Source organism: Strongylocentrotus purpuratus, unplaced genomic scaffold (assembly GCF_000002235.5).
Source record: "Strongylocentrotus purpuratus isolate Spur 01 unplaced genomic scaffold, Spur_5.0 spur5_scaffold_14, whole genome shotgun sequence".
NCBI lineage: Eukaryota > Metazoa > Echinodermata > Echinoidea > Camarodonta > Strongylocentrotidae > Strongylocentrotus > Strongylocentrotus purpuratus.
The window spans coordinates 12,561,590-12,579,137 of NW_022145599.1; the positions used below are offsets into that span (position 1 = coordinate 12,561,590).

General features: G+C 34.0%; 1 protein-coding gene across 1 annotated transcript; it reads left to right on the forward strand.

Moving 5' to 3' along the window:
* Positions 1 to 641: 641 nt before the first annotated feature.
* Positions 642 to 17,237, forward strand: LOC105446533 (protein HEG-like). The gene is made up of 11 exons (XM_011683497.2): positions 642 to 736; positions 8,104 to 8,217; positions 8,712 to 8,834; positions 9,630 to 9,775; positions 10,570 to 10,804; positions 11,678 to 11,722; positions 12,038 to 12,176; positions 13,292 to 13,427; positions 14,803 to 14,856; positions 15,692 to 15,745; positions 17,068 to 17,237. Exons 1-11 carry the CDS (start codon positions 724 to 726, stop codon positions 17,101 to 17,103), a joined length of 1,095 nt encoding a protein of 364 aa, XP_011681799.2. The 5' UTR covers positions 642 to 723; the 3' UTR covers positions 17,104 to 17,237.
* Positions 17,238 to 17,548: the final 311 nt, after the last annotated feature.

Consider the following 17,548-nt stretch of genomic DNA (forward strand, 5'->3'; position numbering starts at 1 on the left):
AACCCCTTCTCTTTCACTCCCAGATTATGTTGTATGTAACCGTGAATTGAATTCGTATCTAAGTAAACTATTTTTTGTTATTTGGATAGCATATTAAATCTATGTACATGTATGTGTAGATGCGATTCCAGTAAGAGGAAATCAAGATATTGTATGTAAGTTTACTAGTGCTATATAATTAGTACAGACTTAGACTACTTGCTAGTTCTTTGAATATTGTAAGAACTTAAGAATATGAGTTGTTAAAGGTGTTTTCAAGCTCATTAAACATTACTGAGCTTAGCGCCACAATTTAAATTCCTTTGAAAGGAACTGGACTTTTCGCGCTAAGTGTTTTTGAGCATTATACCATTTATATGATAATACTGCGTCCATTTTCACATTGAATTCGATCCAAAATGAAAAATTACTTGCTTTAATGATTATTTTTTTCTAGCATGGGCATATAACATAAAATATTTTCTTTCAAAGACCACGATTTTGGAAAGGATTTGATCATTAAAAGAGATATTGAGTTCATTTACATCATCAGATTTATTGAGAAATAGTATTATAAATGAAGTTACTCTACCTATATCTTCACCGATCTAATTTAAGATTTGATATTCCTGTTTTCATTTTCCCTTCTTTTTTCCAGCTGATTGCGGTGCCTCTGTTTGCCAGAATGGCGGAGCATGCATAAGCTCTGGAAATTGTGAATGTATTACTGGTTTTACCGGTAATATGTGCGAAACAAGTAAGTATCCACCCCCTCCCCACATTCGAAAAAAGAAGTATATATATATATATATACAGCGCGTCCCAGAAAAGAAAAACGAAACCGAGAATTATCGATGTTTTATCATAACTTAATCACAATTATAATTAATAAATGACACATACAGTGTGAGTCAAAAAAGTTTACACCTAGAAAATTGATAATTATTTTAAAAATCATCTATGAACAGTAAATTATTATACAACTTATGAAAGAGTGTTTTATCCCGAATCATTTGGTATCATTTTTGTGGGGTATGTGTTCACGCGTAGGTGAACAGGAGGCATTGTTTGCCTTAAGTCAAAATGCGACTTTGGCCAAAGTTGCTTATGTGATATTTGAATATAACAATTCGGATTTGGGTATTAATTCGGTCTTTGCAAATCCAAATAACATCCCTACCAAAATTAATCATGCCACACATATCAAATATCAACGAACATTTTGTGCGCGCGTGTGTGTGTGTAACCTTGCTTCTGCAGAAAGCATATGCAATGCATTTCATTTAATAAATTAAATTTCATTCTCTCACTCCGCTAATCCAAACATAATACATACTGTAGGCATCACTTTGGCGCAAGTCGATTTTTGCACTCTCGCAAACAATGCCTCCTGTTCATCCAAGCGTGAACACATACCACACAAACGTTAAACCAAATGATTTGGGATAACACACTCTTTAATAAGATGTATAATAATTACTGTTCATAGATTATTTCTAAAATAATTGGCCATTTTTTAGGTGTGAACTTTTTTTTTGACTCACACAGTATTGGTAAAGCTGACATCTTCCTCTTTTATTGATGCAACTCATAAGATGCATATTTCACGCATGCTCGTTTTAAAAAAAATTGAAGAGAGGAAACCAAAAAGTCATTTTTCTGTTCAATTAAGCACTAAAAAAAAGATATTTACCCAATTTCTACTGAATGATGCAAAACGAAATGACATAATTTTCGAGCGCACACGGATGCAATTTTTCACACACATAGTATTCTAAAGACAACAAATTTATGCAGTGATAATCTGGGAATATTTATATCCAATTTGAATAGAAATGAACTGCCTAATGTCTTTTGTTCAATGTTTACAAAGAATGTCAATATTCATTATTATAATTTTTAGTTTCAGGCTCAAAACGTTGGAACTCTCTTTTAGATCCAGTTAGAAAACAACCCACATATTAAAGTTTTAGTACAGGGTTCGAAAATAATTTAATACAAAAATACATGTCTCCTGCAATTTAAAATTTTAGGATATGGGTAGACCTCTCACATCTTCCTTGTTTCACACACACACACACACACACACACATTCTCTCTTCTTCTAATTTGTGTAGTGTGCAGCTTTGTTTTTGTCTTGTTTTGTCCTGTAATGTCTCGTTTTGTCTTTTCCTGTTATATCTTGTTTATCTTGTCCTGTTATGAATTGTTTTGTCATGTCTTGTCTTATATTATTATGTCAGTTTCCTGTCCATTGTGTCCTGTTGTATATTTCGTTTATTTAGGCACTTTCAAAGGGTTTATGACAATGTGTTATTATATCACAATGATTTTACTGTGATTATTAAGACACTTAAATATGACTTATGGATATGATGTTCATATTATATTTATTCTTGAGGAGCCTACTAAAACAAGCTATGCTTTCTACTAGGTTCCTGTTTCATTTCATAAATTTTGAAGTTACTTTGTCAACTATGTTCTTTATTGTGCAAATAGTTGATATATGAAATGGAATAAATTCGAATCAATCAATCAATCAATAATATTTATAGTGCAGCGGCTTAGCAAGAAAATTGTGCAATTTTTGAGAAAAGGATGAAACTTCTAACATAGTTAGCTTTCATCATAAGATTTATTTTCAGATGTGAAAAGAAGTCAGATTTGACCTCTGATGAACCTGAGAGGTCACATCCAAAATGGCCAACAGTCCGCATGATCTAATGTACAAACACGCTTAACTTTTGAACCAAATAGGCCAACAAAACGTTTAAGGTGTAATTTCCAACTAAATTGGGGATGCCAATTCATTTGGTAATACTTTTGAAATCGTGAGAACTCAGTGATTTATACTTAGGTCAAGTCAAATTAGGCCAAAAAGTTGATTTGAAAATAGGACTCTATTTTGACCCATGTACCACCACTTTGACTATCCAGGGTCAAATTTCATAACGCTGCTTAACGGCCGATTCTGTGCTTACGTACGACTTTTAACTTCATAGCGCTGCTAACCGTAAGTACAACAAAATGCAGGCTAACCTTAGGTGCTTACTGCAATGAATTATGTAACAATGCAAATCCATTGTGAACGCGAAAGGTGGACGCCTTGTTTTCCTGCTCACCTGTGAGACCTTGCTAACCTGCTTAAGCAAATCTTTCTGCTACAGTTAGCACAACAAATTGCTTACCGGTAAGCCGCTTTATGAATCGGGCCCAGAAGACCTCAAAAGCTATTCCAAATACGACCTAAAACCTGTTCATTACCACAGCTATAGATATCCACATAAATTCAGCCCTGTCCACAACTTATGAGTATCCTAATGGTATCAATAACAAATTAACAGTCTCCAGAACAAGAGCACAGTGTAGTGCAATTGAGTGCAGCTTTGACACATTTGCAACGTTCAGTGTACCCTTCCTTGCAGCGACAGTGGATCAATTCATGGCACGATTTTGATGCCTCCGGGAGAGTGGTCCAAAGTGGCTGCCACCAAGTTGTTTCGTTTGTCCAGCCCCAGTCATATGGCTATGGCATCTCTGGATTTTGGGCCAATGTTTGGTTCCAACATTTGGCCTGGTAGCAAGTGCGCTTGATATACTGATTGAGTGCTGCCTGAGTTGGAGGAATGTTCTCCAGGTTTCTAGACTTCTGTGCGGAGAGCTGTTTCCTGGCATCATTCAAGCTTTCGTTACATGGCTGTTCACGAAATGGTTGCCACCATGAGTTCGACACAGTGTAAGACACAGTGTATGTTTGTGTACTGCTCCTCACCGAGGATCTCTAACTCCAAACCGCATTTTCCCTCCAGTTGACAGGGCTACCTGGTTTTCATGGGAGAAGAAATTGTCCATGTCTCCATCCCGTGTCTGACACAAATACAGCCTCAAAAAAAGACCACAGTCACTCTTAAATTCTGCGAGCTATGCCTTCTGTTTTGACATAAGCTTGGCCAGCTGCCGTCTGAAAAGTGGCAACTTGTACTTATGAAGTGTTTGTGTGACAGGTGGTGTGCACTGCTGTAGCCTTTCTCTCACAAACTTTGGGTACTGCTCCTCACCAAGGATCTTAATCCTTCTCAACGTTTTAGCCACTTAGGTATCCGTGATGTTGCTTGTGTCAATGACTAGTATTTCTTTACTTTGTTCTAGAAGTAGATTCCCCATCTCTTTCAATACTGTTACAAGTGCCTTAACATCCCTGATTGATTGATTAGGTGATTGATTGGGACGTATTTCGTGACGAATGTGATGACATATATGACTAACGGATACAATAAATAGTTATGTCACCTTCTGTGAAGACTTACACATTCGATCTAAAGAAGCCAACATTTATCCTAATGGTGAGCCCTGGTTTAATGGAAAGATAAAAGCAACCATACAGGAAAAGAAAAACGAGTTTAAGAATGGAAATCATGATCGGGTGAAAGAACTGATTGGAGAAATAAAAAGACAAGTCAGTGAAGCAAAGCGAAAATACGGAGAAAAGTTGGAATGGTGCTTTAAGACAAATAATCCAAGGAATGCATGGAAATGCTTAGAAGCAATGACGGACTATCGGTCCAGAAGATCGCTTCCTTGATCGCTTGTCTGTTAACACACTCAAAGTTAGACCCCGTCCGGTCTAGGGAGTGAGTGATAACGGGGTCTAAGAGTGGCATATTTTATCCTGATTATAGCGATTTAGCCTTTGGCGCTCAGGAGTATTGACGCTCAGATCTTGTTATGACATTTCTGCGTCCATAACCTTATTCATTTATCACCAAAGGGAAGGTCACTTGTTTTACTCACCTTTCTTTTAGTTTTATTGCAGGGGCACACCGAATTTTGTCAAACAATGCGATTTTTTGATATTTTTTTTTTTAAAGATGGAAAAAGATTTAATTCATAGCCTGCCATAAGGCTGCAGGCACGCTATTGTTAAGGTGCTTTGTACACGCTAGCAAGCTATTGCTCCTCTGCTTCTTGCATGATTGCACGCAAATGTAATAGCAGTTATTGTTCATGCCCATTGGACTGTGCCTAGTGTTTTGCACGCGCTATTCATAGAACCATCGCGTTAATCATATTATCTCCAAAACAACCTGGCATGGAGGGGATTAGCCTGAGGATAAGAGTTTACCATTACAAAGAGATATTTGGTTCATTTACTTTAGATGATTTATTTATCAGTAGTTTTATGAATTAAGTAATTCAGTACGCGTCATACCAAAATTTGTTAAAAGATGGGAGTTGCTGCTACCTGGTTTGGCGTTCAACAATAAGGGATGGAGCAACGTTCACCCCATATTTCAATTATTGTAAGATTAGTTGAATATCTCATTGATTTACGTAATACCCAGATAGGGATTATGTAAATTGAATATTCAAATACGGTTTGTTGAAAAAAGAAATGTCCAAGATGTCGGCTACTTATTCTTCAGGTATATGGTAACCGAAATGTGGGGTGAAGATTTTTTATTCAAAGTCACAGATGTACAAAAATAACAGTTTGTTACATGGTAAATACAACATGTACCATCATCCCATCCTGACTACCATGAAGATACCACTGAGTCTACCAGGGGAAGTTACCATGATATAATAAAAAATGCAATTCATGTTCACTCATGCATGCAAGTTTGGTTTAATAAACCATGACATTCACTCAGCAAATCATGAATGTATCATATCACCCGCAATTTTGTAAGCTCCAAAGGATTTACCTCTCACAAATTGGAAGGCTCATTCCTGCGCAACCTAATTTGCATACCCTTTACAAAAGTGAGCAGTGCTCACCCAAGCATGAATTATTTTCGGACTTTTTGGTGTCGTATGAACGTAGAGCTCATGAGCTTTCCATACATATGAAACTTTTTCCCCGGAATTATATAATTTGTATTCGGCAGCCATTTCAAAAGTGTATACTTTTTTGGGGACGCACGGTATTGAGTGACTAATTGACATCCTTTTTTTCTTTGGTAATATCATACATAAAATGAGCTGTAACAGGTACATGAGCATGTCTAAATCAATAACCCACTAGTTGTAATGGCCAAAATTAAACTGATTAAATCTTTGTGCAGCACAAGATGGACGACCATTCGATAAAAGGGTCTGAAAATCAGACTATTACTTAGGTGATTGCAATCACTTAAGTTGATTCGACAACTAATGGTCGTTATTTTCCAACTAAAATTTTCAAGCCCTTTCGTTTTAAGGGAAGTTCTAAATTAGTATTGTCTTTCAAATGCCGTTGGAATTTAACCTTTTCAGTTTGTTGGATCTGCTAATGGGACATATAGTACCTTGAATGCAGTAAGTCTGAAATAGTATGGTTATTTTTAATTTCGAGTTTTTTTTTCTGTCGTTGTTGTCTACTTGTTTGTCTTTTAGTCTCAGTTTAGTTTTATTCTATTTTTTAAGTTTTGTGTTATTGTCAACAAAATGTTTGAATTCATCTTTATTATTGACAGATTATTCTGTTTGATTACTAAGCTTCCTTTAAATATTTGTTATGGTACATGAATATAGAACTTAGCAATTAATTAATCATTTTATTGTCTAGGCCAACAGGGCCAATGTGGAAAGCAGTTTGTAACTGACAATGCTCCTCTGCGAGAATAAAACAATAAATAAGAAATGATTAAATAAATATTTATTTGGTTTCATTAAGTTCAAATAGGAATTCACTAGAATATTGATGGCATGTTGGACAATAATTCACTTTTATATTATGATTATTTTAAAATAAACATGAACGGGCGATTTCAAGGCTATGCAATGTTAGTCGAAAATATTTTTTGCACCGAAAGTCTTGTCTTTGTTGTAATGCTTATATCTAAATGAAGACGATAGAGTAGATATATTCATTTGTTTTAGGTTGGCCTTTTCCCAAAGCAATAATACTATACATTCTTACCCTACTAGACAGTCAAACCATTTTCATCTCCCTCGAACTCGCACCGTTTTTGCTAACAAAACAATTATTTTTACTGGACCCAAATTCTGAAACAGCCTGAATAACGAAATAGTTGAAAGCCCCTTCATTAATTCACTTAAACGAAAGCTCAGGTGCTTCCTTTTAAGTAAGTATGTATAAACGTAATGTTGATATCGCGCTGGATCGTACAGGTGGTCGTACAGGTGGTTATACAGACTTTGTTTTTGTTATTTCACAATGCCATTGATTTCATCAATTTGCTTTCTCTTATTCTTCTGCTGCCTCTTCTTCTTCCACTTCTTCTTTCGTCTTCCTCTTCTTCCTCTTTCTTCCCTTCTTTACTTTCTCCTACTTATCACTATTATATTATTCTCGTTAATCTTTATTTCTATTTCTCGTTTCTTCTCAAATTCACTCTCCATGTACGTCTCTTGAATCTCATACTATACTACTCCGTTTTCGCCTCCTATAATACCTTTTAAATCCAAACCTACTATATTGTGTTACTCAGTACGGGAGCCTATTCACATACAAGCTATGCTTTTCATTTAGGCTCCCCACATTTTACATTTTTCTACCCAGCCTGTTATATATAAATACATATTTCGAAATTTCGTTCTTAATTTCCGTACATTATATTTGATCTGAATTCTCTAATTTTCGTTCCTGTTTTCACTAAGTGACGGTAGTGAGGAAAATCTGCACGCAAATTGTATGGGATTATCATTCACTACCGTCACTTCGTGAAAATAGGGACGTTTTGATTATTTTTTTTTTCTTGTGTGAAATCTATTCTTATCATAATATACGCCTGTATGAAAAAGAAAAGAATATAAACTGTTTTTCTATGTAAAATGTGGAATAAATAAATAAATAAATAAAAAATAAACAAATAAATAAAAATAAATATATTTGTATATAGCAGTTGTGAAACATTTGTTTAAACAGCCAGAAATCATTTATTTTTACACCAACTTTTTTGAAGATGGAGTTGGATCATACGATTATAATGATATATGTATTTTTATATTAATTCATGTATTCGTTCATTTGTTATTTATATATTAATTTTCCCATTCATTCACCCATTCATTTATTCATTCATTTATTAATTTATTAATTTATTAATTTATTAATTTATTTACCTATTTACAAACATGCATTCATTTAATTTTATTTTGTGTATACAATTCAACCAATAGATATCGACGATTGTTCTTCCAATTCGTGTACGAATGAAGAAACTTGTACAGATGGAATTAACTCTTTCACTTGTGCTTGTGTTGGTGGCTATACTGGGAATCTGTGTGTTACGGGTAACGTTAATCATAGCATTTTCTCATCATTATATCAAAAGAAAAGTGTGATAGTTTTTTGGGGTGGAGACAGATGACGTAGAAACATTTAAATATACATCAATATCATCGTCTTTACATTGATTTTATATGTTTGCAACGAGTAAAGCAATGTTTGAAAACATTCTTGTAATTTAGGTTAGTAATAGAGGCTGGACATTATAGTGTTCCAGATGTTTGTTTGTGTTATTTTATTTTTTGATATAATACATTGATCTCAAAGACATCCAAAATGTCACAAATCTTTTCCCAATAGTTTTCAGGTTCTTGCACAATCCCGTTGCATGTCCTGAACTCAACCTTTGAAATAAGCTAATGACATACATCGTCAATATCAGCATCATCGTTATTATTATTGTTATCATCATTATTATCATTCTTCATTTTCTAATCATTTTTTATTAAAGTAACTCATAAGATCGTTTCATATTTTGATATTGCCACTTTGCCAATAGATATTAATGAGTGTGAGCTTGATTCGAGTCTCTGTAGTAATGGAAGATGTGTCAACTTGGTTGGAGCGTACACTTGTGTCTGCGACAATGGATTCATGTTAGCGAATGGGAATTCTTGCAATGGTATGTCTGTATACAAGTTTTTCTTTTTCCATTAAAAATGATTTAGGTTTCAAGACCAACTTTGTTGAATTCGAAAGACAGGAAGACAGAACCAAAACAGTTTGAATATCAAGTTCATTCGCTTTCATGCAGAATTAAATGAAGGCATAGTTCATTATTCTAATAGAAATTTGTATTTGTTTTTGGCCTGTGATTTCATACTTACATATTTCAAAATTGTATAACAATTACACAATTTTCTTTTTGAAGTATTCAAAATAATCCACACCAGACAGGATGTAGATGAGGTTTGGCAGTTCAATCTAGTGAAATTTTTGCATTTTTTCTTCATCTAATGTTAATTGGTCAAACCAATATACAGTTACCAACTGAATTATTCATACCCCTAATAAATTTATGATTCATTTTTGTTCTTCCTAGCTCATGATTGAAAGGTGGACTAGTGAAATTAGGGTCTCGTTGAATACTTTTAGATGTAAGCTTTGATTTGTCAAATCCTTGAAAAACGTTAATTAATACAAAAACAATTTATCAACTACTTAGACAAAGTACAGAAATTGGTAAGGGTATGAATAATTTAGTTCTTGACTTTACATGTATGAAAATGATTTGATACGATCCCTTATCAAATGTCTGACGAGGCTAGTAGTGCATACATCGTACACATTACCCTTTTAGTTTCCTGACGACAATAAAGCAAATGTATTAATGATTATTTTTATAGAGGAAACACATTGAAATATCTATACATAACTTGACTTCATGCCATTTTTAAAAACCTTTCTCATTATCAAGTTTTCTCAAGCGGTCTGTCCGCTAGTCGAGTGACTGCACAGATTACAGGACAAAGTCTGAATGGTCAAACCCTGACGTATACACCAGAATTAACCAATATATCATCGGCCGTATACATGGAATATGAAGTTGCATTCTGTTTCATTGTAAGTATGTTTTTCTTCACCAGTAAATGCTATAAAATTGATAACAACTTTGTAGTAGACGTAAATATGTACAAGTGGGTGCCTATTCAGCTTGCAAATCCAGCAAACAACATGCACACTAAATATATCACACTAAGATGTTTGTTCATATGTCAGGAAGTACAGTAGTCTACTGGAACTTTCTAATAAATGTTGGTTCCCCTGAAATTTGCTACATGAAGATCCATTATAAACAAGAGAGAATATACTTGTAATCTGTTTGTTTAAGCCTTAGCCTCTGAAGATGGTTCAAAAGGCTTTTTCCGACTTGCACGTCCATCCGTTCATCTTTTAAAGTTAACACATTAACAAAATTTACACGAAAAAAGTAAAAATTATTAGGTCATATAAAATCGCTATAATTTGAAAATGGTAAAGTGTACTATATTGGACTCAATTCTTTTGTGATTTGTGCTTTTTGTGCTCATGTATACTTTGTATTTCCTAGCATACTGGATCTAAAATCAAAATGAAAATGTCACTAAAAGGAAACACTGTACTGCTATAGCTTAATTTTTTTTCTTTAATTATTATTTCTGATCATTTAAATTATTCCAAAACCTAGAAGTAAGCATCAAATCGTGCGTGCTACATGATCAACCTTTCTTTATTGATTTGAGACAGTTTTTCTCATTTCATGACTGGAACTGCACTTTATCTATGAAAAATAAATACAAATACATCTATTTTCATGACCTACACTATAAATCTAAGCTTACTCTGATTATTGTTTTTTGTACTTTCTCATTTAACAGTTCAGTCAATATGTAAAAGGACAGTTAGGTTCTCAACTTGTCGGAGATAATAATTGCATAGTGCTGTCATTCAGCCCAGGTAGTGTAGTCGCTAACGTGCAAATGGAACTTACCGCTACCAGCCAAAGTGAAGTAGATGAGCTGGCTATGAGTTTTTCTGCTTTGTCTACCAACATTGATCAAATGTTATCAGCTCATGGTCAAACTCTTCTGTTAGCGTCTGTATGTACAAATGGTAAGAGTAAGACCCAGGCTTTTTTCACCAGCCATTCTTCCCTTAAGACACCTTACAAGAGGATATTGTATTTTTACATACAAAACATTATCTTTTTAGTTGTCAAAACAAATAATTTAGCTTTTTTACTGGGTAACTTGAAATGAGTATCTTTCAGTTGGTTGCAATGAATTAAAAGCCACTTTCGCAAATGACAGGCAATGCCAATGGATACAATCGATACGTACATTTCAGATGATTTTGGTATTAGAAAATAGTATGGCCTTGCCACTGTAAATAGTTTGTGATTTTAATTTGATGGTTCTATATTGTTTGGATTATCATATATAAGATTAATTGGTTATGAACTCTCTATCACTAAGGGCTGGAGTTAGTATTTGATCATCTGACGCACCCAAGTAATAAGATGTTGCTTTGAAGAAATCCTACAACAAACATCAAATGATGTTGGTTTTTAAAAACTTGTTTGTGACAAACCATTTTAGGCTTCAAATTATGATATCTTCGATTGAGCCATCATAAAAGATCGAATAAAAAATGGTTATGTTTCAATACTGAGGCATAGAGTTGGCGCACATAAAGTTTGACATTGTCCGAGTCATGTGACTCCTGTGCAGTTAACTGTGAAGAGATGCCCAACAAGAATAGTACCAAAGGAGGTAGGAGGAATGGCTCTACTTTTATTATATTTCATACTTAGAATACTATAAATAAGGCAATTTAAAAAAGGGTACACCTAATACACATGTCGAAGCACATGTACAATTTATTATTTGTTCATATTAAAGTAGTTATGGAGTTGTTGTTCTTTTTCTGTTTTACTGTGTATATCAGAAGTAATTTGAATCATTTATATATCTTTGAAATGAACAGTTCAGCCCGATCAAGCTGGTTTGACAGGAGACCTTTGCCAGAATGGTAAGTTGTGTGATGTCATTATCAATGGTCCTCAAAGAAATTTGGTTCAGACAATGGTTCGATTATTGTAATTATAATAACAAACTTTCACTCCGATACATGTTGTTATTCTGTTGTTTTAGTGGTTATGTGCTCCTTCTCACTCATTCTCCCTTGGCATATATATATATATATGGTTATATATAAAATATAACAAGAAATAGATGTGAGAGTACTCTCTTTTCTTTGCACAATCACCACTAATTTTGCGTACATGTACATGCATATTTCTATGCTCTTGTTTTTCATAATCGCATATTTGAAACAATTTTCCAGCTCCTCAAGGATTGTCGAATGGAGCAATCATTGGTATTGCTCTCGGAGTTTTTGGTTCTGTCCTCGTCCTCATAACCTGTGTCTGCTGCGTTTTCATACAAGTTGTCAGACGAAATCAAGCAACAAAATTGTTGCTCGCGTGAGTATTACAATAAATTTACAAATGAGCAAGTTCCAAGCTATTATTTCTCAACCACATCTATGATTTCAGTTTATCTGACGAGTGTAGAAAGAAGATAGCTCTACTAGAGCTTGAATCAGACAAAACATGAAATTAAATGTTATGTTTATGTTGACAATTCCATGGTGACAATGCCATAATACAATTCAATAATACTTAGTAGAGTATAAGACCTACATCTATATGTAATTTGTACTTGCCTGACATGTATCCAGAGGTGCGTAGCCGAGTGGTATAAGTCTAATTGAGATTGTATATTAATCATAGTCGGAAATTCTCCATACTACGATAATTTCCAAGGACCTTCTTTAACAATTCAATATTCGTTAACTTCCCCGGAAAATGTTTGAGAAAAAAGTAACGTTTTTGGAAAAAGCAACAAAATGTTACCATAAAAAGTTCATATTTTAATTTCAGAAAGGTTATTTTTTGGTGAAAGAAGTGAATAAACCAACAATATATTTTAGTACCTATTTTTAACAAAAAGCTTTATGTGTTAGTAATGATCTTAACAGTACAGAGAGTACATGTAATTGTTTTACTCATACATTACACCTCTCAATATAAAGATACTCCACATATTTTACAATTTTTCTCTTTATCGATCTATCCATTCATCTACATGTACTTCTTTAAAAATGTTTCTATCTACCTGCCTATATATGTTTATCTCCCTATCTACCTACCTACATGCTTTTTATCCATCTATCTCTCTACGTCTATTGATAATAATGATATTGTTTACCCGGGTTAGCCTTATCAGCTGGAATACTGTTCTTTCTGAGGGCCTGTAATTTCATTTCCCCCATTTAACTTCCTATCTTTCTACCTATGTAACTATCTACCTACCTACCTTTCTACCTATCTTTATATCAATCTGTCTACATACGTTTGCATAGCTCTATCTACCTATCTACATTTATCTATCTATGTAAATATTAACCTAATAGGTGGATAGGTACATAGATTGATAGATAGATAGATAAATGTAGATATGTACCTGTCTATCTATATATCAAACTGTCTGCCTCTATGTAACTACAAATCCCTTTCGATCTCTCTTTGAGATGCAGTGATCATCCGAGTAGACGAAATGGAGACTTCTACAGAAACGAATATTTGAATGGTTGTGTGGAGTACAATTCCTTTGAAGGACGCTGGTATACTATTGGTCAAGCATTGGATCGAATGCGAGAAACTGATGCGCTGGTATGAACAGTTTACTTATCCATGTGTTTAATTCTTTATTAGTCCTACACACAAAAAATGTTGTACTCCCCTTTGCCAGAACCTGGGTCTGTCGGTCGGATTTTTTCCCCTCAAAACAGCGACCTTCGCCTAAAGAACTAAAAAGCGGGAACGTCGCCCAAATCTCACTGGTTTCTCGCTAGTGCAGTACATTGTGTATACACGTACACGAGGCCGTGGTCTACTTGTTGACGCTAGCGGTATTTCGAAACCGTAGGCAGAAGTCGAGTGACAATTTGGGAATAATTTGATGATTTTCTGCATTTGTATACCATTTAAACAAACACAAGCATATCTCTTTTTTTTTTCTCTAAAAAAAAGTTTTAAAAAAAAGAATTATTAAAAAGCCGACTGCTGATTTAAAGATTTTTGGGTCGGTCGCAAAGGGCAATAAAACCTTGTTTTAAACGCCTAAATGATCACATTGAATAGACCAGTTTACTAACTCCTAGAATTTATGCATGTTTCTTCTCCGCATTACCAGCCATTTCATTTACCTGCTACGTGAACGCAATCTATGTAAAAAGCTAATAATGGCATAATGGAGTCCAATTTGCTGACATTAGCTCTTTTTATATCCTGCATCAAAAATTTGTTGGCTTTTGATTGGTTGAGAGCTCGTCACATGACCAGAAATATTTGTCTTATTTTTAGAAAGTACTATAATATAGTACTTTCTAAAAATAGGAAAATTTTGGAAAAAAATAGTACTCTCATATTATGAGAGTACTATTTTGGTTTACTATTTGGGGGGTGAAAAAAGTGATTTTTTTTTGTTTTAAATTGAATCAATCTTTTTTTTCAAATCTTAATTTAATGAAGAAAAAAAACATTTTTAATCTCTTAAGATAAAGATTGAGAATTTTTTTGTTCTAAATTTTTTTTTCCAAAATTTTTATTTTTTTTAAAATAAATTTTTGATGCAGGATATAAAACAAATATACCATGCCTTCTATTCGAGGTAATGGTTATAATATGGGCCTCGGTGACTCCAAAAGTACCATTTGCTTCGGGGCTGCGCCCCTCAGCAAATAGTACTATTGAAGTCACCTCTTGCGCATAGTTTTAACCAGAACCTCTCAAGGCAGTGTTTATTTGTATTCTATGTTGGACAACCCTCTGACAAGTTATTGAATATTTTTTTTCTCCAAAGAGTATACATACAATTATTAAACAGGTCTAGTGAATGTTTTTTGTGTAATTCTTTGTTCATGATGCATATAGGCTCATGATTATCTGTTTTTACATCAGTATCCTTTTGTGTTAATAATTTATAGAATTTTGTTTGAAAAACAAACAAATATAAAGTCTTTTTTATTGTTTGTCGTGCCAACAGCCTCATGAAGATCGCGATTTCAGGACTCCCTACGTGGTAGATGGGAGTGAAATGGTATGTAAAAGATTCTTTTCATTTGACAATTCTCTGCATTCGCAGTGTCATTGATCAGGAGAGTTTGGCCAATTATATTTGAGTTTAGCATCATTTGAGGGTCGGTCGCAAAGGGCAATAAAACCTTGTTTTAAACGCCTGAATGATCACATTGAATAGACAAGTTTACTAACTTCTTCAATAGGCCATTTTCGTAATGTAACCAAATTTAATGCATAAGTCTATGTAAAGTGCCTCAATACAAATTATTTCATTAACCTGATAAGAATAATAGCATTTCAATAGTCAGAATGCAAAATGCATATATTAAGTGTTTCTAGGTAGGTCAAGCCATAAAGTTTGTTCTACCTAGCAACAACTAATGTATACAGTTCAGATTCTGTCTACTGAAATACTTTTATGCTTATCATATCAGGTGAATGAAATAATTTTGCATTGAGGCACTTCACAAAGACTTATGCATTAAATTTGGTTACATTACGAAAGTGGCCTATTTTAATGTTTCTTCTACGCATTACCAGCCATTTCATTCACCTGCTATGTAAACGCAATCTATATAAATAGCTAATAATGGCATAATGGAATCCAGTTTGCTTACATTAGCTCTTTCTATGTTGGACAACCCTCTGACAAGTTATTGAATAGTCAAGAGAAACATTTTTTCAAAAAGTATGCATACAATTAGTAAACAGGTACAGTGAATGTTTTTTTTTTTTATGATGCATATAGGCTCTTGATTATCTGTTTTCACATCCTTTTGTGTTAATGATTTATAGAATTTTGTTTGAAAGAAACAATAAATATAGTAATTTTGTATTATTCGACTTGCCAACAGCCTCTTGAAGATCGCAATTTCAGTACTCCCTATGTGGTAGCTTGGAGTGAAATGGTATGTAGAAGATTCTTTGCATTTTGACAATTCTCTGCATTCGCGTTGTCATTGATCAGAAGAGTTTTGCCAACTATATTTTAGTTTTGCATAATTTTGCGAATACTACTTTGTTGGGCAAACTTAAAACAAATATACACCATGCTGTGACCAACTGAAATCGAGTTGGTCAAATACTAGTGTACAGATGGCTCTGGGTATTTGTAATACGGTATGCCACCTGTCAAATGTCGCTGGCCAATTTTCAACTTTTAGGCTCGACATGAAATCTGAGCTCTCTCGGCGGCTTTTTTGCGTGTCCTTTTCACCCACTGTATGTGGACATTTGATGCATAAAGAGTAGTCGAATGAAAATTCTTTCTGTCAAATACTATACGTGATTGGTATAAGTTACCCCTTTAGATTAGTAGGAAAGTTACTCTGGAAAGTTTTTTAAAGCTGCATTATCAAAATTCAATATGTCTCTAAGCACTTGTTGTTATATTATTAACTCGGTCATCGGATTCACGCTTGCAAGCACATCCCTACTCCTGAGGTGCTAGTATTTCAGCCAAGTGTCATTTCACAGAAACTCACAATGCTTAGCAAACTGCAGTGACTTTCGCATCATGCCTGGTACCCATTAAATACCTGGGTAGAGATTAGTAAATGTAAAGTGATTACAGCCAAAGGACATTATTTCTTGGCTTGGATTCGAACCCTCAACCCTTGCATGTACAGTGAATGAGCCACTATACCACGACACCTTCACTGTTGCATTTTGTCTCAGGAAAATGAACCATTCCCAGTCTTAATGTTTTGAAATTCCTTACACATACATGTAAAAATAAGTTATTTCACATTGCTCGTCATGTAACATTTTTGTCCTTTCTTTAACCCCTCATTTAATCCGTCTATTTTAAAGTGTACTAATAAACAGAACATAGATTGTTTTAAAGATTACTAGTTCCATGTCGTACTACTTTATTCCAAATATGAGCTTTAGAGATATTGCTTTAAATACTTAAACTTAAATTACTATAACACTCTCAGTTAATATACAAGCAACTTGTGAGTAGACCATGCCGTATGCAGTGCACCCGTTGCACGAAACCGAAGTCCAACTTAGGTTCCTCGTGCACTGTTTTATGTCCTTACCATTTAAACGTGATTCCATTAGATGCCTGGTTAAATGTTGAGGTTTGTTTTATTCATTATAGCAGTACATACGTTATTTGTGTTAAGTGATTGGTAAACTTTGATACCAAATGATATGCATTTCTTTCAAATTTTGATGTTATGTGTGTGTGTTTTATTCATTTTTGTTTTCTTCTTTATTACAGAGCAATAGTGTGGAGCAAAACCCAATCCATTATTGATCACAAGGAAACGTACTTACGGACAAATAACGAATATGACAACGGAACTCGGAAAAAGAATATTGTGAATTAGTTACATATCTCTTATGGATAGATGGGTTCTCTTCTGGATAGGCTAAATATCAAAGTGTATATAATCATATTATTAGATTAGTTAAGGCCTACTTGCACTTGACCGATTAACTGATTGGATTGATGTAATCATGCCAAGGTCTCTGTTACAAACAACTATACTATATTATAAATTAAGGGCTTACTTGAATTTGACCGATTAGCTGATTGAATTGATGATATCATCCTAAACTCACACCTTTCTAAAAAAACTGCTTTTCAGCAAGTCCTTGTTACAAACAAAAAACCGATTTATACAAATCAAATTGAATATAGGTACATGAATGTCAGTGTTAACATATTCTTTCTACCTGAAATGTATTCTAAAGAGCTG